The 23615-nt window shown below is 39.3% G+C and overlaps 2 protein-coding genes across 3 annotated transcripts; both read left to right on the top strand.

Moving 5' to 3' along the window:
• Window positions 1-144: 144 nt before the first annotated feature.
• On the top strand, window positions 145-2267 carry LOC103461749 (uncharacterized). Its single transcript, XM_081604473.1, has one exon. It carries the CDS (start codon window positions 187-189, stop codon window positions 1099-1101), a length of 915 nt encoding a protein of 304 aa, XP_081460599.1. The 5' UTR covers window positions 145-186; the 3' UTR covers window positions 1102-2267.
• A 270-nt stretch (window positions 2268-2537) lies between these two features.
• On the top strand, window positions 2538-22935 carry kansl1l (KAT8 regulatory NSL complex subunit 1-like). Of its 2 annotated transcripts, none has more exons than XM_017303750.2 (16): window positions 2538-2825; window positions 4545-5647; window positions 9852-9990; window positions 10746-10898; window positions 11855-11952; window positions 14954-15128; window positions 15330-15453; window positions 16118-16249; window positions 18035-18181; window positions 18650-18750; window positions 19808-19926; window positions 20121-20178; window positions 20259-20371; window positions 20506-20626; window positions 21510-21753; window positions 22004-22935. In XM_017303750.2, the coding sequence occupies exons 2-15, from the start codon at window positions 4596-4598 to the stop codon at window positions 21726-21728; spliced, it is 2751 nt and encodes a 916-aa protein (XP_017159239.2). In that variant the 5' UTR covers window positions 2538-2825; window positions 4545-4595; the 3' UTR covers window positions 21729-21753; window positions 22004-22935. The 2 variants fall into 2 exon arrangements, with proteins under 2 accessions (XP_017159239.2, XP_008402030.2); XM_008403808.3 differs by having other exon boundaries at window positions 9849-9990.
• Window positions 22936-23615: the final 680 nt, after the last annotated feature.

Genomic DNA, 23615 nt, shown 5'->3' with positions numbered 1-23615 from the left:
CTTCTTCACAGGTAATTTCAAACTGATGAGAATAATTTTCATAATCTGTTTGCATAATATGTAAATATGTCCGAATTGTTCCATTGCCCCTCTGATGTCATTGTCTAGTCGATAAGAGCGGGTCTCTTCACAGAGAAGACAGGAAAACCTACACATAAAAATAGAAGAAACACATCAACCAAAGAGATGAACTACCTAACCTGGGCCCTGGTCAATGGGCCTGTCGGCGTAATCAACTTCATAATTAATGCTTTTTACATCTTCTGCATCGTGTGTCCGCTCCGCGGAGAAAGGATCAAGCAACCTCTAAAGCTACTTCTGGGCTCCTTGGTTGTCAGCACCATTGTTTATTTATTAACAGTTTTTAGGATGTTTTTTTCTGAGAAAACTGCTGACAGGATCACTGAAATATATCTTGTGATCACACTTGGCTGTTTGTCCAGCAGCGTTTCCTCCTCTGTCTGGCTGAACTTCTTCTATTACACTCAGATTGTTCCTGCACAGAGAGCCATCTTCATCTGGATTAAGAAGAACATCAAACCAATCATCTTCTGCATTTTGCTTTTAGAAAACATTTACGGTTTACTGGATTTAGTCTTGGTCATTATGGCTCCCTATTCTACTGGATCTGAACTCAACATGACTTCTAAGGTGGAACAGGCACCCGTCTCCATACCGGTGGAAGAGTTGCTGAACCAGACTGTGGATATATATGCTATTATGGTTATCATAAAGAAGGGTCGTTTTTATCTCTCTTTTGTTGTGATGATGACATCTAGTTGTATCACTGTAGTCTATCTAGGAATGCACATTCGGCGTATGGTTATAAATGGACAGTCCCTTTCCAGTGCTCGGCTCAGTAGCCAGTTGAGGGTCACCATCACTGGCGTCATTCAGGGTCTCCTGTATTTTTCCTTTGCTGTCTGGCACGAGTACGTGTTTACGTCTCAGCAAAATCTGTCTGCTTTCATAAGTCCTTATGTACGATCGACAGCGGTCAGTTTCTACATGTTGGGCACCACATTTAACCTGGGAGCTGGTCAGTCTGTGTTCAGGCAGAGAGCAGCAGATACGTGGAGCAGAGCAAGTCGGTGGTTTTAGAAATAAAACATACACGACCTGCAGAAAAATTGGATATTTATGGCTGTTTTTCCTTACTCTGCAAAAATATTTTATTGCTTAATGTACTTTTAGTTATTTTTATTATCTTCATTAAATGATTTAAGTAAAAAAAAAAACAAAAAACAAAACTGCTACTATGTGGTATGTGTGTAAGCAATTACTACTGTACAGAAATATTCCACTCTATTATTTTCACTGTTTATCTCCTGTGGTTCAGATTATCTGATGTCTGAATGGGAAAAAAAATATGTATGTCTATTATACAATAGTGAAAATAAACACAATCAATATAAATTTCATTTAACAAAATCCTTTTTGTAAGTTTAATTATGTTTTTTTGCGTTTTGACAACAGTGTACTTTAATGGTACACAAGAGAGAGAGTGAGAAAAAAGCTTCTTTTCTTTAACATCATTTATTTTATAAATATGTAAAATATTTAATATCTCCAAGTTGATTGTTGCTTTGAGGCAATATTAGCCTGCACCATTTTGAAACATTCCATTTTATTTAATATTTACAAGTTAACAAGATTGGACGGTGGTTGTAGTAAAGTAAGCTTTATTTGTTCATATTTCCACAAAGAATAAATTCAGCCTCATTCTAGTACCTTTGAGAAACAGCATTTATTTATTTTTTTAGATTATTTTTGGTGTTGTCTAGTTTCTTCTTTTGATTTGCAGCATGCATTCTACAGCTTATTATTTGTTTTAACATATTATATTGAATGTGTAGTTAAAATAGGCATCTTTTCGGTTCTTCAGTGTTTGCTGCATTTTCAATAAGTCTGTTGTGGAGAGTTCCATCATCTCTTCTGTCATCATCTGGTGGGGGAGCAGAATCATTGCCAGGGACTTATAAAGTCTAGATATTTTTGATAAAGGAGGCTGGCTCTGTTCTGGGGACTACTCTGGAACATCTGAAGATTATGGAACAAAGAAGGATTATTCATAAAATCGAAAAAAAAATTACTTGAGATACAACAACATGCCTTTTTGTCTGGGATCAATGAAGTATTTTTGAATTTAATTTAAATGAAAATGTGACTTCATGTCTCAGTTAATTTTATCAGTTTAAATGAAAGAGAAAATAAAGTACATTACTTGTACAGTTGTTACTGCTACCACTAACAATAGCACAGGTAATACATAAATATTAATATTCACTGGCATTTGGTGCTGACCCATTTCTCTTTACAAATACTTTAAGCGTGAGATAAGCAGCCAATCTATGACCACATTGAAATATATTGTATTAACAACGTGTGCTCTTTCGTTTTCGCGCTACCTCGTCCTTGAAATATTTTATTAAGAGCCATTTGAAGAGAAACGATTTTTTTTTTCAGAGAAAGAGATGAGTCGCAGGGAGTAGTGACAGCTCCGAGCTTTCGAACAGACCGTGAAGGCAGCAGAGGTCTGGCTCAGCCCCTCGTCGATCAGATCCTAGAATCTTGCTTCTGTCTGCAGTTGGCCAGAGGAGATCTGGGGAGCGGATGCTAGCAGGAGGGAGCAGGAAGGGACAAACCTCCTCATGGGGAAAGAAAGTATTGTTTTCATAGTTCATATTTAATAACAGTGCGAGTCAGAACCTCGATCTTCGTCAATATACGCCATCCAGGCTGCTGTGTTTTGATTCTCAAACGCTCGAAAGTCTTGAGCTCTAGATCTCTAACCCTGAAACATACGATGTCCGACGAGCGGTCAGGTGAGTAGCTGAACACTTTAAACAGACTTTAGGGAGTGTTCATATTTTTCGCAATGCATGGCGCTGTCTAACAGCCGGGACAGTTATTCGTTTATTTATTGGTAAAACTTACAGTAAAGCTCAGTTTTGACTTGTTCTGGAGTTGAAATGCACCCGTCTAACGTTTAGTTTTCATAAGTTAGACCGTCAGTTTAGCCGTTTGGGTTAAAGTTTAAGTAGCTTGAAGGAAAAGTTAGATTTACTGACGAGTCCGTTAACAATAGTAAAACAGTTACCCGCTGAATGAAACTGTGCAGAAAAGGCTGGTAGGTAATTCGGGTTTTCTTAGAGTGTCTTGAAATAACTGTTCTTTAACCGTTAACCACCGTTGACGAATTTTATTGCAGTTTATTTACGTTGTACTTGGTTACCATTGGATCTTTGGCAGGGCCGTGCAGAGATTTAAAGAGGCAGATGCTTAAAGTAAAAAAAAAAAAATGGGGCGTGGGGGTTCATTTAATGAGAACAACGTTTTAAAAGACACGCATAACACAGGAAATGTATTTATCATTGTAATTCAGTTCCAGATTAAACTTATACATTGATGTTTGCTATATTTCAAGTGTTTATTTCTGTTCATTTTGATGATTATGGTTCACACATAATAATTAAAAAAAATGTTTTCTTCATTTTCCACAAATAACAATATGCCATATAATAAAAATATACCCATCCCTCTTTTTGCAAAAAGATTGACGTTATTTATTGTAAAGCCTAACTCTAGGCTTTAAAATGTACCGGCTAAATAGTGATGGATTACAATTTGTGGCTCAAATAAGACTTTGTTAAACTGCAATGAGGGCAAATATTAGTCTTTGAAATTTGAAGGTTGCAGACCCCTGGTCTGCACAGCAATGACTTGATAGCCGACCAGCAGACGGTCATCACAAGTTCACTGTTAAGGAAACTGGTAATTTACTGAGTCCTGTAGCCAGGGAGATTTATGGAACGTTGAGTAGGAGGAACAAGTGTAGAAGAAAAAGGTGCAAAAGCAGCAAGGACAGCCACAACAATTAGAGGATTGTAAGTCAAAAGCCTTTTCAACAGTTTCACAAGTTGTGGACAGTGGCTGGAGCCAGAGCTTCAAGAACCGCCGCACACAGACATATGGAGGACATGTTCTGCAGCTGCCACGTTCCTTGTGTGAAGCAACAGATGTAAAAAAAAAAAAACAAAACGCTTTATTCCCTGTTTGCGTATATGAAAAGGTTCACCCATCTCTAATGCTGCCAGGCGTCACTGTCCTCATGCTTTCAATGCGTCTATTAAGTTGTCATGGTTGCTAGACAATGTACCGGCTATCTAGCCGCTAGCAGTCCTATTGATGTAAAAAGAGGCAGCACTCTATACAGAGGTGGTCTGTCCACAGAGAAGCTCCGTTTTAGAGTAAATATGAATACCAGGAAGCATGAGGTTTTTACCTACACATACACTTAAATTAGGTATCTTTATTTTAACTTTTTACATCAATATAATCTTATACTTAAATCAGGACATTAAAAATTAAAATACATATATTATTTTTAAAAAATTACAAAAATATTATTATTTTATTTTATTTTTTTCAGTTTTTGCTACTCGCGTCCCTTCATGTGTTTTCTCAGTGGTACAGTCTTACTGCCATTGAAATACAAATGTGTTTATCATTTGAGGTTAACGAAGCGCACTGCTCTGTGTCAGATCCTTCAGGGCGCGCCCCGTGAAGCCTTCCGCCTGGCTCTTGAGAGGGGAATGGCCCCGGCTCTGACCAAGATCCTGAAAAATGACCACGGCATCCACCTCTCCTCTCCTCCCGCCTCTGTCGCCGTGGACTCGGATGCGAGCGCCATCCTGTGCACCGTAGAGCTCGAGCCTCACCTGAGACCGGCAGATGACAGCGACCTGCAGAAAATCAGCTTGAACCTTTGCTCGCTCGGCTACCTGGACCCCGTAGACCCCCCCGCAAATCCCGATCCTTTCGCGTGCGGCCCTGCGTGTCGCGGTCAGGGTGAGATGGTGGCCCGGCCTGCTCCGGGTTTACTCGTCAGCTTACCCTGCTTCAGTAAATGCCAGAGGGAATCACGTCAAGTGGCCACAGTCTTTCCAGGTGCAACGGACATGTTTTTAATCCCTCTTCCAGAGCACAATAGCCAGGAGGCCTTGCTCCTGCACGGACAAAGCGTTCAGCCTGAATGCGGGCCAGATGGTGGTGATGTGCTCCACTCCTCTCTCATTTTTCCCAGTGTTTGTCCCTCCTATTCCCATGGCGAGCAAGCCTCTCAGAATCTCACTTCCATGTATGCGACCCAACCCAAGATGATGTATGAGGAATTCGAGAAGCTCTGTCCTCCTCCTACTGCGGCTCTAAGGCAGTTCGGGACTGGCTTTGTGAACCCAGAGCGGCTGGAATCAAGAAATCCGCTGGAGAACGCAGCGAAGGAGCAGCTCTCCCGCCACGCGGAGCTTCAAGGTCGAGCCTGCAGGCTGCAAAGGAGACTTCAAGCCCTGCTGGGCGAGCACGCTTTGAAGCACTGCAGCCAGCAGCTGGAGGGCCTGAAGAAGCACTTTCAGCTCGAAGATGTTCCTCTCGACAGTCTGGACTCCGCCACGCCGCCACAAAGCTGCAGCAACCCCTGTTTTTCCTGGGAAGAGTCGATCGCAGCCTCGGCTTTTTTCGCCGAGGTGGCGGATTTCTGCGAGTCCAACCAGATGGTTCTCAGAGGCCTGCAGGAAGCCCTGGACTCGGAGGCCACAGGCAGCAGCAGCTCTGAAGATGAGTCAGAGGAAGACATGCTTTCACCTTTGTGAGTATCATCAAGTTGGTAATCTGTGTTATTTATATTATCATACTGTCTAGATTGGCTTTGAGCGGCTCAAACAACCAGGTGGACAAATTGGAATTCACTGGGAAGGATCAAAAATAATCATACAGCATGAGTTATGTACAAACCTCACTGATATTTGGTTCAGTGTTCCATAGTAAATCATAGAGAAATGTTTTGCAGTCGTTGACGAGGTCTTGGTTTCCTGGCACTGCCTCAGCTTTTAAACATGTTCCTTTTATTTTCAGTAGGGTCAAAGCCTGCTTTATCTGGGCTAAAGCTAATTGTGTTCAAGTTTCAACCATGTAGTTGAAAGGTCTGGCTCTGGGGCTGCATGTTTCTCTTTAACTTCTAGTAAACTAAACGGTGCTATGAAGTAAACACAGTAAAGTTGACTACTTCTTCCAGATGTTTGTGTTTCTTCATGCAATATCACAATAAAACGAATCATTTTTTATGGTTAGGCTTCAAACTTCTTTTCATTTTTTTAGTTCCTTTTATGAATAGAAAACTTTACATTCAATAAATGTGCTGTTTTAATGTTTAATGCTCGTTTTTAATTCACAAAGATGGTCTGCTCCTAATCCTTCCAACTGGAGAGAAGATAAAACAGTTTTACCACTGGCGTACGACAACTTCTGATCTGCAATGTGTCCAAAAGCATGGACTTTAAAGGGGATGACTTTCCAGAGAAAGGATGCAACCCTTTAATGTAAGCTAGTGTGTGTTTGTGTACAAAGGGCCACTGTGAGTATCTTGCTTGTGCAGCTGGTCCGTGCAGCTAAATAAACCAGCTCGGTCTCCTAGACGCTGGAAATCCTTTGAAGCATAAAATTAGATCATTTCAGTGTCAGATGTGAAGTTAACTACTCATGCTGAAGAACACTGGGAGTGCAGAGGATTTGGCTGCAGGAATAGGAGCCCATGTTGTCAGTTCAGACCTATGTGGAAAGTTCACATAGGTGTTGTCTCGCTATATTTCAGGGGATGGAAGGCAGCCAGTAAAAAAAAACAAAAAAAAAAAAACGTTAAGTGGGGTCTGATTGGTGAATTTCTGAAGCGAACAGCTAACACAGATTTTGATGTTGTAGTATTGGTTTTGGGAATTTGTGAACGTGCAGCCCCAGTCGCTGCTTGCATGTTTAACTTTGCCCTCAGAGACATTCCCGCTCTGGCTGTCATAAGTACATGTTTTGTGCTCTCTGCTGTGGTGGGTGTTCTGACGTTCTTTTTTTCCTTTTTTTTTTCTCAGTCAGCTAAGCGCTCACACATAGTTGTTTCTTTCCATGCGGCAGTCATAACAGATCCGTCTGACGAGCCAGCTCCCTCTCTACCCGCAGGCTAGGAAATAAACACGGGCTTGCCAGCGAGCCAGCAGCGTTCCACCCAGACTCTGCCATCATGTCTCAGCTCTTCACTGTTTCTAGTTGACGATGTGCGTCTCAGTGTTTGCTTTGAACGCCAGAGGTGCCGTCGTTATTTAGTCCCTGCATCCTCTACATCCTGACAGAGGCAGGTTGATTTAAAAAACTTTGCTGAGCAGAATAATGCTTTTCAGGTGGTCCAGATTCGCTTTCTTGGTCCACATCAGAGTTCGATTGTGCTCTCACACCTCCCCAAACAAACCAGATTTTCTAGACAAACAAACTAGAGTTTGATTAAAGTGGACTAAACAGGGCTGATCTAACTGAACCTTTACGTTGTCAGTGTTGAATCCCAAGACGTCACTCTTGTAGTTTGTGAGCCAAGACCTTTTTTCTTGACATTTTTACCACGGTCCAGCCTTGCTTATCACAGTTACAAATGCTTTTCTTAATGCGTTTCATTGTAATTTTCAGTTTTTATTATGTAAAGCACCTTGAACCCCCTCGCTGCTGAAACGTGCTATACGTTTCAGGATGATTCAACCTTATTGATAGATTATTACTCTGACCTGAAATATGGGCAGATTTAGGAAAATGGATGTTTTCTTTGACCCATGAAAATCACTTCCCATCTGCCTTATTTGAACGCCATGTGTTCGTGTCTTTCCCCTTGTAGAGAGCGGCTCAGTGAAATGGGCCTCTGTTCTCTGCCTTGTCATATTTTTACCCCAGCGAAAAAGAAAGCCATGGATTGAGACCATGATCTAAACAAATTATATTAGACATGCACTGATGAGGGTTTTGTGACTTTTCTCCAATCTCCAGTTTCGTGGAAAACTTTAATTTACTGATATTGACTTCTGTTTCTCTTTTGGAACTTTAAAAAAAAAAAAAAAACAGATGTTTTGTTGGCATTGTGCATGAGCGGGCAATTATTTCAATCAGGAGCAGGGGTGACATCACTTCCTCCTCTGTGCTAAAACAGTGCTGAAAAGCAGGGTTTTACATTTTGACCTGTCATTAGCATCTGATATTGGTGTTTGCACAGCCAGCATTACTAAAACATGGCTAACACAATGCGTGTGTTCCCTGGAGAATGGAGATCCTTATGTAAACTCTGGAATTTCCACAAAACGCGTCCTGAGGGCCACAGCCGCTGCTCTGCCGACTGCTTTTACAGGACACTTTGATCAAATGGGAAACTTGTGTGGGACCTTTGTAAATATGATCATTCTAGCTCATAATGTACAGGAATTGGCAAACTTGAGAAATCACAAAACAAAAAAAAAAAGTCGTTTTTCCAAGTGGAAACCAGTATATTCATATTTGTGTGTTGGGTTGTGGGTTTGTGTTTCTTGTCCAGATTCGAAGTGTCAACCAGTTCCTTTTCCCCACAGGTTTTCCTGGTATGGAGCAGTTCCCTGTGATTTAGCTCTAAACCTCCACTTTACAGATTTTATAGCTTGGTCCTTCTCTAAGTGGTTTGCTTGTTTCTTGTGAGGAAATGTATCATTACAGTCCGTTCAAAAAAAAAAAAAGAAAATGTGGAAATACTTAACTCTCTGCATTCACAGTGTGGGAACAGTTGAAGCACTGATGGGACGCAGCTTTAAAAGTGTAATTGGTTAAGTTTTGCATTTGTAGCTGGAGCTTGTTTACTCAGTTTGTTAGTTACAGTGCCTTACAGAAGTGTTCATAGTCCTTGAACTCATGTTTTGACATGTTTCAACCATAAACTTCACCTTATTTTTGTTGGTTTCTTTTGATCGACCTACACAAAGTGGTGTGTAAAAATGGAGAGAGAACCCCCCTCATTTTATCTAGCTTTACACATCTGGAGACAGAAAGTATTACATTCTTTTCTTAACAAGAGTCTTTGGAAAAAATGTGAAAAAATTTAAGAGTTCTCAATACTGTTTTAACGGATTATATATTCTTTGTGGTTAGGAGATTCTTTGACAATCTTTAAGTTTGATTGCACCACTTCCTTTGCACGAGTCAAGACAGTCAAATGAGGTAAAGCCTCTTGTTTCAGCTCGGGGTTCTCACTTTAGCTGCGAGAACCCGGAGCGTTCTCACTCTGACTTGTATTCACAGGATGTCAGCTAATATTTTACTTGGTTTCATTAACTTTGTGATAAATACACCGTTTGGGGAACATTCCCGGAAAGAGGAGCAAAGAAGTCATTCCTCCTTTGTTCACTCCCCTTCTCCTCCAGCCAGCGCTTGGCAAAAAATTCCTGGAATTTCCTCATTATGCTGGTGGAAAGCGAAAAAGGGCAAGTCAGGACTGGGCATTGTCTGTGTTTGGGAAGGGGCAATTAGCCGCTTAGCAGACACTGAAGCACACTGACAGGGTGGCTTTCACTGATATTTTCATTTCTGTATGACTTAATCTTGTCTTTAGGTATTTAATTAAATTGAATTTAACTGGGGGGGAAAACACCTTATTATATCAAAGGGTACAGAGAAATGTGGAGTCTGTAGGTTTATGCTGGGAAACCTAACCTTTCCCTCTGGATCAGAGTGTTTGAAGTGGGGGAGTCCCTGCAAGCCAAGGTCCAAGAGCACTGCCATGGCAACTGCTGTGGTACTGAACTCAGCCTCACAAAGCACGCACAAAGACACACACACACACTTGCTCCTATTGTAACCTTTTACACACAGTCAGTTTTATTACACACACTTTGTTCATTCCGAGTGCGGCCTTTAAAATAATCGCTTCCTGTCAGGTCGCCTGCTTGTTTTCACAAAGGTGAAGCTGACACATTGGGAAATGAGATTAAAACAACCATCTATCTCTCACCTTGTGCCGGCAGCAGCAGCAGCAACGAGATGCAGTGGCTGGAAGAACGAGCGGAGCTGAGCAGCAGATGGATCTGGCTGCAGCTCCGTATGTCCGAACTGGATGGGAGAATAGAGCAACTGGTGGAGCTGCACAAGCACATACGCTCCACCAAGGTATGATGGAAGTTAGAGATGCCCAGAGAAATCGCTCCACCAAGGTATGATGGAAGTTAGAGATGCCCAGAGAAATCAGGTGGTGAACAGAATAGGGTGGTAGTCAGCTTGATCAACCCCAACCAGCGATGAACTCAAAAGTCTGACCTTTTTCCAAAACTCTTTGGGTGTGAATGGAGCTCCTAATGGAAAAACACTGACAGGTAGTTATGTTTTGTACCAGTGGAGTGTTTAAAACTGAAGCTTAGAGATTGAAAAAACTATATTGAGGTTGTAATCAGTATACCCATGTCTGTGGGTCAGTCAGTCTACAAGAAAGCGAGAGCGTGAGACTTTGAGCAGCTAATAGGAAGGTCAACATGTTACAGCAAAATTTTTCTTTTCTTTTATTATCCTTTTCATTTTGGTTTTATTTAAAAAATGTAAATTTAGCTTTATAACAATATGACGTCTCTCCTTTTTGTTATATAAATAATTAGTGTCCCTGGAGGCAGGGGTTAAAAAAACAAAACACCATTTATATCATGCTCCTATATCCTCCAATATTATTATTTGAGAAAATTCTGAATTAAATCACACCCAGCAGGTCGAGTCTTTTCTAAAACCTAAAAACAGAAATCGACCACACAATTCTGATTGTTGCGTCCACGTGCTGTGGATTTGTAGAAAATGTTTTATTTAAATCAGTAAGCAAAACACAGGATACCATACAAGATCTGTCTTTTTGCATCTGTGCTCTTTTGTGTGCGCTTTAGGGCCGGGTGGTTCTTGCGCAATCCCAGCCGCTGACCGACAGGCAGATTCAGCAGACCCTGATGAGAGAAATGGCCGGCCTCTCCTGCACAGCCTCAGACGCCGACGCGGAGCCCTGCAGTCCCACGCGCCTCCTGTACAACATCGAGAGACAGGTACGGTGGCTGAGCTCTTTCTTGACTGGAACGTTGTGTTCCTTTGTCAGCCTGTGAGGATTTGACTCATCACTTACACAGGGCTCGCTGTTCGACCCGTGTGCTGTTATGGTAAATTAGTAGCTGCAGGTGGAGGGAATAAATTGCTTCTGCTTGATGATGTCAGGTGGTTCTAATTATCCCAGGAGGGAGGAAGAGCATGTTAATTGTTATAGCGGTTGAGGCAGATGTAGAACTGCTTATTAATATAACACGGTATGCATTCCCAGTCTTAATGGAATTTGAAGTTGAGTGTAATCTTGATGTTGAACGTTCACTAAAGTGAAATATATCCATACTTATGGACACATCACAGAGGAGCATCATTTTTGGGTGACTCCTTAGTATTTTCTGTTTTGTATTTTCTTTTGAATTAAACCTGCAGGAGGTAACTTTTATAAATAATATATGTATTTTAACATATTTGTTAAATATTTCACTATGTCATGACAGAGAAAGATAAAATGTGAATAAATGAAGCTTGCACATTTGCAGAAATGTAGCACTTGTTCAGAAATAACCAACCAGAGCCAGGAGGCAGGTCTTACCACTGTCAATCACCCTAATGTACATGCTGCTCTCAACCTCCCCCTTGCTCTCTGCTATGCTGCATCTCCTTCCCTACAGAGTTACCTGCTGTGAATGCTCAGACCAGTTGAGCTCTTTTTTTTTCACAGATTATCTGTCTCATGTTACATTGTCATGACATAGTGAATGTTTTAAAGAAAAATGTGAAAACAAGCACACTTTTATAAAAGCTACCTTCTGCAGCTTTGATACTCTTATGGCAGCACAGGCTTTAATGTCAGCGGTTTCTATTGATATGAACTACGATACAGGTTTGCAAGCAGTTGGATAAAGCCTCGCTTTCATTTAATTTCTGGGTTAACTTGATTTCTGTGTTTTCTTCTCTGCAGAGTGCCCAGCTCAGCCAGATTGTAAACAGTCTGATGCTTCCCCTGAGTTTTTCACCTCTCTCTAAACAGCCTTCAAAGGAAAGGGGAACCTTCACAAGGTGTGTAGAATTCCTGTTCTTATTCGGGCTGCTCTTCAGTTGCAGTTAATGGATACCCTATTCTTCAGATCACCTTGTAAACACTTTGAGAAAATCTGCCTGACCACTGTCTGTTTTGACAGCTGCATATTCATCCTGCTTCAGCCTCATGCTATGGGTGGAGGTTAGAGTTTGGGTGGAGTTTGTTACCACAGCTCTGGGGCATATTTTTGGTTACATTTGAGATGATATCTTAGGTTACAGTGGTTGCTCTGTCGCATTCTAACCTGACATGTTAATCAACCAACAAAGGTAAAACTTCATTTGAGAGACATTATTCAGATTTAACTATTTTTTTGGGGGTTTTGTTTTTAAACCCCAGACCACCCAGATTATTCTTGAGTCTGTTGGAGCTTTGATTTTACAGAGGAGGCCTTACAGCCAAAAAATGTTGCACACATTTTGAAAATGAATGTTTAAAATTTGTCAATAGATGTATTTTTTTATTTTATTTTGCAAATGACTTGAAGGTCAGAGATGACCTTCAAGTCATTTGCAAGTCTTTGGATATAGTTTGGGGACAAATAGGAAGAAAAAAAAATAAAAAAACAAGACAGAAGTTATGTGTTTTGCTGGCAACATTCAGAGCCGTGGAAGTTATGTCACACTGTTACAGCGGTGCAATGTCTCAGGAGAAAAGTTCAGAGCGCAACATGAAAACAACAAACGGCTACAGTAGAAACTGGAAAGAATACAGAATGTTGCTTTCTTTGCCTTTCATGTTAGAACTTTCTATCTATCTGACATGGAGAATAAAGGACTTTAAAAGTTGGAAAACAATAAGACGAAATATAGTCCTATACTTGCAAATCTGTTTACCGTCTAAAAAAATAAAAGAATTGCCACAGTTAGCTTCAGATGCTAATGATGCGAAAAGCACTAATTGCAAATTCTTGTTATGTCTCTATTTCTATGCGCACATAATGTAACGTCACTTCAGCTCATGAATAATTCTTGTTTTGCAGCAGAAAGGTTCATTCATTTAAATGATGTTATGGGATGTGATGGCATGTTTGACTGCTTTGCTGCCCTTTTACAGCACAGTGTTGGCAGCAGAACATTTTTCTTTTTTTTTTTCCAAGCTTGAGGTCTGTTGTGCCCCAGACGTCCCCTTCTTTGTCTCAGCTCTTGTGCTGACAACAATTAAAATACAGCCATAAAAAGATGACTCCGGCTTATTGTTTAGTCTTATAAATATAAATACAATTAAGTTTACATTAAAGATCACAGAAACACTAACTGTTTCAGTAAAGGCATTCTAGATGAAAAAAGAAATCTCTGTATGTGCAATTATTCAATATAATTATGAGCATTAGAACCCAACCTAATTGGAGCATTTCTATTAAAGCATAGCTCACTTTACTCACCAGGACATAAATTTAAAAGGACATTAGGTAAATATCACCATGAATGGTGAAACACATGATGTATCGCAACTTAACATTCACATTTATTTAGAGCAAAGCTGAAATTCAGAAGCAGATGGTTGATAAACTTCTTCTGGACAATTTAAAAATTTTTTTTTTTTTTACATTTTAGGATTTCTCTGACTTTTGTATGAACTTCCAGGCCCGCCCCTTCCTTGAACAAAAACCAGCTGTGCGCTTTTCCACTTGTGAATGATCTTTCTCGCTGTGTAGGAATGTAGGCCAGGCTGTTTGGAAATGGCATTGTAAAACTAACCTAATGGTGACCAAGAGCTGCAAAATATGATCGCCCTGCTTAATGCATTATTATACCTATTGTTTCAGATTGTTAAACCGTGAAAGCTTTTGCTTTTCTAAAAATATTGACCTGTTTATGATTAGTTAATCATTGCCAAAGATCAAAATCCACAAATTAACTGCCTGTTGACTGGGTTGCCAAAATAAAAAAAAAAGTATAACATTGTATGATAAAATGTTTGAAGAATCAAATACGAGTTGTGATTATTACCAAAACCTTAGAAGTGGAGAAGTGTGTTCTGTCTTTTTACTTTGTATTCACAAACAGCTACTCAAAAGCCAACATTGCACAGCTGCTCTATCAGCATTAATAATTACAGAGGTAACTCCAGCACATACACATATCCAACATACCTGATATAAAGCTGTGGCAAGCAGCAGTGGAAACAGAAGGTAAGGCACCATGTGACTGCACAGTCAGGATTTCAAGTCTTAATCTAATGTTGCAGATCAAACAGTTTTAATCACTGAGTATTAAATCTATTGTAATTTGCTGACACCTACATGCTTGCGGCGGTGCTATAATCCCCAGCTCAGTAGTTTTTCTGACTTGGCTGAGGGAAATATTTTAAATGTCAGTTCTGTGCTGCTTTTCTGTTATTTAATGGGCCATAACTTTGGGTAAGAAAAGCAGTGAAACATTTTTCTTTTTCTCCAGCCTGACATGAATAATGTCTTCTGGCTCTTTCACCTTTCATTCTCAGTAAAGATAAAAAGCATGTGTTATTTGAATGCTCAGAATCATTATTATTTTTTTTAGTTCATAATCATGAGCCATAATAAATATGCAACAGTGGCAATATTTTTGAATTGTTAGGGATAATCACGTGTTGCACATTGAAGATTTCAGTCAGTGAGTTTTAGGTGTACAGTATTCCTCCAGTACTTATTTAAAGACTTGCTTTAAATTCTTTTAGGAAAATAGGCAAAATGTGTATTTTCTGATGTTCTAATATTTATTGTCCAGGTTATGACTTTTTATAATCGCAGCAACCAAACAGCTCTGTCTAGTCTGACTGCATGGTTGCCTTTTTTACACCTGATTGTGAGTGAAAATAAAAGCCTTGTGTTGATGTTTATTAATTGTAAAGTAACAGGAGGATATAAGTATCAGTTACTCATGTTATTACCAGTGATGCACATCTGTTCTGTCAGCAGCCTGAAAAAAAACGGCATGTTTTAGTGCATGAGTCACAACTGTGGCACCTTCATGATCTCATCTGATCTCATTCCCGCAGTACTCCTGGAGGAGATGATGTTTTTCTAACTGGGAGCGCTAAGGGAAGGAGGCTGAAAGGCAGAAGGCTCTTCAGAGTCGATGCATCGTGTGTGTGCGCCCGCACCCGGCCCATGGTCTCTTGCCACAAGCGCAGATTGTTCTCTGTCACCTCCTGGTACACCACCAGTTCACCGGTACGCCCAATGCTGGCTCCTCTTTTTCTTGGTCTGTCCTGCTGCAGATGTACCGCACGCATATGCATCCTCCTAGTATCTGTCTTCATGTTCATAAATGTGAAAGCTAATTACTTATGTGGAAAAACTGTATTCTATCTACTTGCTAACAGAATGAGGTAAAATCTATTTTTCCCTCCTTTTGTTTTATTTTTGTTCCAGAAATCAAGAAAGCCCGTATCTACTCACTTCCCCACGTGTAACTCTTGTGATTCTGTTTGTTTGTGCTCGAAACCTGGCTGCAGCTGCAGGTCGAGACTTCACCCTTTGGTGCCTCTTTCCTCTGGTAAGACTTCCAATTAATTTTTTCCCCCATATGGAAATAATTCAGAATTGTATTCATTTTACCATTTATCTCCAAGATGTAAAATCGTAACTTCTGTGAAGTATATACCACTTTTGATTCGCCCCGTTTTACATCAGTTTGCTCGACCATCTTGGTAGCAAAGTTCAGTGTTATATGCGTAGTATGTAAAGAGTTGAATACCTCGATTATTTGAAAATCTGGAGCCAATCCAAGCATTCTGCATTCTTACATGACATAAATTAGGTTAAGCAATGTAGTCATTGAACCATAGTGCTGATAGTGGTGGAATGTTTCATTGTACAGTAGCTGGGATCACATGGTCTTTGCCACAGTGTCAGATCCATCTGAAGGTAATGCTTAGGTGTTGTTTACCCAAACCTGCATGTCTTCCAACACTGAAAAGTAATACAAACGTTGCAACAGTATGATTTAGTTAATCACGTTTTTGACCCGTTTGATATCTCAAACAATGTAACACATTTTGATCGTGGTGTGCCTCGTCTTTTCAAAGTTGTAGCCTATTCAAAAAAATTGTCAATTTCTTTTCTTGGTCTATTGAGAATTGTAAGTGATCAAATATCTTTGGTTCCTGTGACTGTATTATTTTCACCAAGTTCTTAAAGATTGTATTCTCTCCTCTCAGGCATTACTACAAGCCATCATTTTCAGAAATTCAATGCCAGAGAAGAATGGGTTCAGAGACCTTTAATTATCAATTCTAGGCTGTCCAACCCACCAAACTATGGGAGAGTCAGCTCCACACCAAGGCACAAGAGTAAGGTCCTTCTGAAGGAACTGTGTTCACATCACAGTTTGTTGCCCGTTTTGTCTGTTGACTCAAAAATCTTTTATTCTGTTTTACTTTGACACTGAGAGAAAAAAAACAAACAAAAAAAAAACAAAACAATTTTCTTTAAAATGACATGATCAGGACAAACTATTACCTGAAATCTACTGTACAGATGTCAAGTATCTAAAGAATCACCGACTTTGCCACACAATTTTTGCACCTGTAACAGCTCTTACAAAATAAATAATGAGCTGACTGGCTGCTGTAAAGATGAGCAGATGTGCTTGTTATCACTGTTTTCTTGCTTTCACAATGTTTGCTTCGAAAGACCAATTTGCAGCCGTTATTGCTCTAAATAAAAATAACCTCACAAGTCAACAAATTGCTGTCAATTTGTTTACAGCAATTTACTAACTGATTCTAAAAAAAATAATAATAATAATTTGGGACTATTCAAAACAAATGTATCAAAAAAACAAATAGATCTACCTTGTATCAAGAAATATTGTGAATGTATTTTGAACAAATATAATCCAAGGACTAAACTGTCTCTAAATAATGAATATGACCTCATGGTAATAACTTGATATTTCAACTTGGACCTGTCTCAGCTCCACCCTTGTTTCTATTCATGTCAGATGTCCCACTGAACCTGCATGAAATTGTGTGACATATCACCAGTGTTCGAATATGTTTATGTGCTTCTGCAGTTTCTATAAATTAGGAATTTATTTCTGCTTTTACTTCCTAAGATCACCATGGGATTTTAATATTGCCACGGTTGGTTTTAGTGTATCGTGGAGCAATAAAGACAGGACAAAGCGGAGATGAAAGAGTTCAACCAGTAGGCACAAAGGAACCTGATTGAATATACAGTAGATAAAAACGTCACATGAACAGCTCACGGATGATTTCATGTCGGTTTTAATGATCCTATTCTCTTTAGTCAATAGCAGCGGAAGGCAGTCTGTCAATGGTAAATTACCCAAAATTACAGCCCGACATAAATATACCGTTATCATTGTAGCTTAAATTGAATAGGATCATTTGAAACTTCCGATCAATTCCTGCAACTCATTATGGACTAATGCTTTAGAAAATCCTGACTAAATACATATGGATGCATAGAGTAGAGTGAAATGATCAACGTTAGGAACTAACTTCACCGCAATTTGCATATAGAGTTGTACTAGAACCATGTTAATGAAAATCACAGTAAAATTTGTTCTTTTAAGAAAAGTTTCACTCTAAGAGCAGGAGATTGATCCAAGGCAATTTAGAATGGATCATGTAGTTTGCATACCATCCATTAATATACCATCTTGGCCTCTAAAACCGCAAAGCCAAAGAAATATCTTAAGGAGCCCAAACAAAGATTATTAAACAGTTAAGAAGACATTCACATTCTTAAGCCATTATCACTTTATGAGCTCAAACAATTATCTTGTTATCACAAGACAACATCTTTTATTTTCCAGAGATAATTTTCTAATTATCTCAGAGATAACAACTCAAAAGTATTTATGGCTCTTTTGTTCCAGCTGAGCGTAAAGGGGCTTCTAAAATTTTCTGTGTCAGGTGAAAAAAATGTAAATCCTTACGCAATCGCTACAGTATGGTAAATGTAGGTAACATATGAAAATCTAGTGTTGTGATCGGAAAAAAATGAATCTAAAAACTGATTTGTTGCTGATCTAAAAAAATGTACTAGAAGAGCAGCAAGAAAACCGCATTACACGTCTAATTTATGCCATGTGTGCGCACTTCTAGGTAGGAAATGCAAGCAACATGTGCGGCGTCAGAAAAGGGGAGTTTTGACTCTGTCACCAATCAGGTCGCCAGGATCTGCTTGGAGTCAGCGCAGACGATCCAATAAGAGAAAAAGGAAGAGAGGACGGCGCTGCAGGCTGACGAAAGGTGGGCTTCTTCCATTGCTTACTCTGTAACTAGATGAACTGAAAAAGTTCCCACAGTAAGATGAAGTTTGGTATTGCTGTATTTAAACCACAATGTATAACGCAATTTAAGGCTTTGCAGTTTTAAAAGTAAAACGAGAATTACTCCCGCTGAAACAAAAAGTATTTCAAATAATACTGTATACTGATTTCTCAGGTTTTAAACATGTGATCTTGCCTGTAACAAATACAATTTAGTGAAATATGTTACAGTTTTCTGTAACTTTTAAGTTAGAGAAGGAGGATTTTTTTTTTGTTTGAAAAATGTGTTCAAAGAATTTGTGACATGAAATATATTGTTGATCATTTAGCATCTATTGTACTTAGTTATATTTTTTACCACATTTTTAAGTTGTGAGCTACATTGTTATCTGCAGCCATGTCCCTGATATAGTCTCACTCTCAGAGTGTGTTATATGTTTGTTTCTAGATGACCAGGATGTCCTGTACCAGCTGTGTGATCTTGGAGACAGTTCAAATGACATGCTGGAGGAGAACTATGGGCAGTTCACACTCAGCCGGGGCTCACGGGTAACATACTCAGTATCATTCAATTGTGTGTCAATCTGTAAGTAAGTGACGAAAGTCTTAACTATTGGCTACCAACAAGTGTTAGGAAAGCAAAACTCATACTTAAGTTTCTTCTTGAAAACAACAAACCTTTTCTTTTTTCTTTTTTTTTTTTAGTTAAACCTATCAAACCTACCAAACTTCTGTGAGTTGGAATGGAGCAGAAGTTAATGATTCCCCCCCCCTAATGTTTTTCTTTGTGTGTATTTGTTATTTATTATGGGACATAATGTCTCATGCCTTTAAATTAACCTAAATTATTTTATACAAGCACTAAATTACAGATACGCATACATAGTGTGAACACGGTAAATCACAGTAAATGAATAGTCTTCATTGTGGACCTCGGATCACTTTTAATTTGGATCCTCTTACTCTGTAATAACTGATGGCTGCTGGTCCAGTTAGCGTTGGGTAGGTGCTGGAAGATTCCAGATATCCTGTTTTTTTTTCAATGCCACACTTCATGTCTGAAAGGAAAGCAAGTGCAAAACCAAATGTTTTAAGAAAATTACAACTGAAGCGAAAGACGAGAAGAAGCACAAAGTCAATCACTTCATTATCAGTATCAAAGCAACTGTTCTTTATTTAGTGCCCCACTTCTTCATTTCAGGAAGAGTCCAAATAATCTTTTTTTTTTTCCCTGAAGGTCCTGGTTTTTATTATGCAGCAAGTCAATTACAGAGATTTTTTTTCTTAATTGCTGCTTAAATGCCATGTTATTTGTGGTTGCGGCATACTTATGTTTCTAATTCTACTGCTGCTGGTTCATATCTACAGGACTTGGTGGATACAGTTCATTGAATGGGACTTTCAGATGAATAATTACCCTGTTTTCGAAAACATGCAGGTTTATGTCAGATGAAATAATTGCAAACGTCGTGCGGGACGTTGTTATCTTCACACACAAAAGATCTAACAAATAGAAATGCTAACCCACTGTAATATGTAAACATTAGTAAATATTAGCCATAGTGTTAACTCTGCTTATGCAATAAGATATTTTGCTTCTTTTTAGGGCTTCCTTCGCAAACACCACAGAGGCCGAGTGTACAACATCGATGACATTGTCATTCCCGTCATTCCTCCTCTTTCTAAAGTGGAAAAACTGCAGTACAAAGATATCCTGACGCCGAGGTAAACAACCCGAGTGCTGTCCACGGAGTTTAAAACGAGTTCAGTTTAAACGTAGTGTTCATTTTACTGATCGTATTGACTTGAATTGTCTGAAGAGACACACGTAAGTTTCTTTTTCCACCGTTCAGAAAATTTTGAAATAAGACAATCTTATAAATTAAAGCAATAATGAGCAGTCTCTACTTTTTATTTAGGTGGCGGGTGGTCGACATCCAGGGTTTGACTCCTAAAATGGGAGAAGAGAACCAGAAGGTAAAGTTCAGTCTTCCTGGCGTAAACATATTGATGTTATTCTTGATTTCACCTGCCAGTGTGTTCTGTGTCGTGTGCAGATTGAGGATCTCTGTGACGAAGTCTTTGCTCGGAGGCACCAGGCTCTGGAGCAGAAGGAGAAGCGCCGCTGGACATCCTGGGAAAAGAGGAAGTGCTGGAGACGTTCGACAAGGTGGCTGCACACAAACGGACTCACGTACAAATCTTTATGTAAAAACAATCGGCGTGAAAGCCGAGCGTAGAGAAATGTTCTTCTTGTGGATGGCTTACGTTTTTCTTCTCTCTCTCTCTCTCTCTCCTCTTCAGATCTGGCAGCAGGCTATCGAGCAGCGGGGGCGGGATGTGCACATCAGGAGACGAGAGCTCAGTGGAGTGGGGTTGTGCTCAGCTGGATTCTGATGAGCAGCCGCGGGTGGAGGAGTGGCTGGTACGATCTCAAGCTTCTGGTCCTGAAACGACAAATCTTCAACGAAAATGGAGAATATAACAGTATTCCACTGAGAAAGGACAAATCTCAAATTGTATATTCTGTTTTTTTTTTTTTAAGTGGTTGAGACAAATTCTTGTTTCCTTTCTGCCACTAATGTGTATTTGTTTGGGTTCTTACAGTTAAATTGCTTATTATGCCGAGCGAGCAGAGCAAACCTGTCCCGCTGTCAGACAAACAAATTACTGACATTTTGAATAAGGCTGCAGTCAGTTTGTTTTTAAACTCCTCATTTTCTTTTTAAGGCTCAACATTACTTGAAATGTGTTTTCTATAATATCCATATCAATAATAAGATGTTATTTACCCTTTGGCTCAGGACAGGAATATAAATCAGCAGTAATGAGTCTAATATCCTCAGCCTTTTCCAGACAGGCTTAGGCGAGCTGTGAAGCCTCGATGGCTTCTTGAGAGTCTCTGCAGATACTTGTCTCCACTTGTTTCCCCTGATCCTGCTTTGATTGTAGGACTCTCTTCTCCTTTGCTGTGATTGGAGAGGAAACAAGCTGCTACTTATCCAGGCTTTTCTAATCAACTTTCTCATCACCACAGCTCTGCCTCATGCACTTCAGCACCCAAACAAATCAACGATTAACGCTGAAACCCCCGAGCTTCACCGAAACCAAGCAGACGTCAAAGAGTGAATTAAGTAAAAGGACGGGTCTGGAGAAAGCGTTTAGCGGATTTGTTTTATAGCTGAAAGAAACGACAGTGTCTCACACTCGGTTTATTGCATTTGATGAACCGTACGGAAACGATTTGTGGTTGTCGGCAAACAGACAAAAAAAAAAAACCCACATTATTTGCTCTGTGTTTCCTGCAGCCTCAGGCACCTTGGGAGTCCCGAGCCTTTCCTCTGGATGAGCGTGAGGAAGCGACTCTGCTATCTGATGAAGTGAAAATCCCATCTGGGTGGACAGAATCCAGCTGCCTTTCCCTCTCTTCAAAGCCTTCCAACTCCCAACTGTCCCCAACTCAGTCAGCCTGCACTACTCTGCCCCCTTGCGGACAGATCAAGAGCTGCGCATCCAGCGGTAGCTGAGTTTACGGTGATGACATCTTTATAGGTAAGCAAGGTGACATTTTATATTATTATACATTTGTACTTAAATATAAAACTTAGTTTGATTATTTAAAGATATTTCTGCCGTAGGGTATTTTACTTTACAGCTATGTTGTAATTGGCGCTACATAATGTCATTTAAGCATATAAAAATAAAAGTAACCCTGAAACATAGAATTAATTATGGAAAAACAGCAACACACACGATTTTTTAACCAGTTCACTTTTTAAGTATTTCCTTTTTTCCCCCCCAGCTCTCCTTACGTCAGGGACCACAAGCCAAAACAAGTCCACAGGAAACCTTTGCAGGGATACTGGACACAGTCAATGCTAATTTTTCACTCAGTGTATTGATCTGAGTACTTTGATGCGAATGTCATTTTGTATTGTGAGATGTGCCACAGCAGTTTTAACTGACATCTGCGGCTCTTGCTGCAGTTTTGGGTGTTCATGTAAATGTGGGAGCTGTCTGTGTTGTGATGTAGAGCAACAGTTTACAGTTGTCACAGGCTATTTATTCTCAAAGATGTCTCTTAAAAATGTACAGATTTAAAGACCCAAGTAGATCCATTTATTTATATAATCTGATTGATTGTTTTTACATGTTTTTTTAAATTTTATTTTCATATGTGCTGTAATTCTTGCAAATGTTTTTTTTTTTAAATGAAAACAGTAAATATTGATATTAGTAAACATTGTGAGTTTAATGTTTTATTACATGATGCATGTGCTTGTTTCTTTTCTGGTTCTCAGAGGTTGCTCATACATTTATAAGCACAACAGATGCATTTTGTTAAAATGTCAGAGCAATAATAAAAGAATCTCATTATTGTTATTGACGACCTGGAACAGTATGGAATTTGACTTGAGCACTTCGCAGGTTTTAATATGGGAAAAAGAAGACGGACTATGGAAAAATATGCATACTAATTTCCTGGCAACTGTCTACTTGTGAAACATCTGCCTTTCTAAAAATAAGTTGCTTCAGTCAGCTTACTTTTATGTTGTTTTTTTTTATGAAGAAGATGCACATTGATTATCCATCTGTTCATTATTTAATCCATCAGCTAATTCGTCCACAATGACTGTTGACCACGTCTGACCGTTCTTCCACCAACCCATCGTCATTTGAAAATATGTGACTGAACAAATGCAGTATGTACATAAAAAAAAATCTGCAAACATTCTGCAATGAGTTGATCCAAATATCCCTTTTTCATTGTTCTATACCTGAAAATGATAGTTTGTGGAAAACATTTATGGCATCAGCTAAGATATAAGGCCAAAACATATTTTATAATAAAATTAAATTGGGGAAAAGAATCCACAATTATAGAATATAGTAGAATATGGCACTCCCTTCTGTACATTTCAAGCAGTTTGTTTTCATTAGATCTCCACTGTAATTACACGTTACAGGAAACAACTGTTTTCAAGGGTCTGATCTATTTTTTTCATGTTTTTCTATAAAGTATGCTACCAACATTTAAAATATGTTTTAATTTATTGCATAAAAGCTAATAGTTGCATGGAATACTGTGAGTTCATGTACTGTTAAGATATAACTAACATGTATCAAAGTCACTGCTCTTTGGGCCGCAGTTGGAGTGAAGCAGCTTGTGCTTCAGTCTTGAATGCATAATGCCCACTTATAATTTCCTTGACAGCCAATGAGAGGCCAGATGTGCAGATGGCTGAGGTCACCCCTCTAACTTAAATTAATTTATGTATCTAACTTCATACCAAGGACTTGGCACATGACCTTAGAAGTCATAAACTCAGTTTCATCTAAGTATTTTTTTTTAGTAATGCAGACATGGCTGATTCCAGGTTTGCGCATGTGAATCTGGTCAAATGTCAAGGGCA

Source organism: Poecilia reticulata, chromosome 2 (assembly GCF_904066995.2).
Source record: "Poecilia reticulata chromosome 2, P_reticulata-male-v2, whole genome shotgun sequence".
NCBI lineage: Eukaryota > Metazoa > Chordata > Actinopteri > Cyprinodontiformes > Poeciliidae > Poecilia > Poecilia reticulata.
Note: the sequence above shows the minus strand (reverse complement) of the source record. Positions and strands in the feature narration are given on the sequence as shown.

Excerpts from the sequence above, each read along its gene's own strand:
- LOC103461749 (XM_081604473.1), top strand. The coding sequence starts at position 187 with ATGAACTACCTAACCTGGGCCCTGGTCAATGGGCCTGTCGGCGTAATC.
- kansl1l (XM_008403808.3), top strand. The coding sequence starts at position 4,596 with ATGGCCCCGGCTCTGACCAAGATCCTGAAAAATGACCACGGCATCCAC. Across the intron at positions 15,454-16,117 it reads TTTGGTGCCTCTTTCCTCTG|GCATTACTACAAGCCATCAT; the intron begins GTAAGACTTCCA and ends CTCTCCTCTCAG. Across the intron at positions 18,751-19,807 it reads CACTCAGCCGGGGCTCACGG|GGCTTCCTTCGCAAACACCA; the intron begins GTAACATACTCA and ends GCTTCTTTTTAG.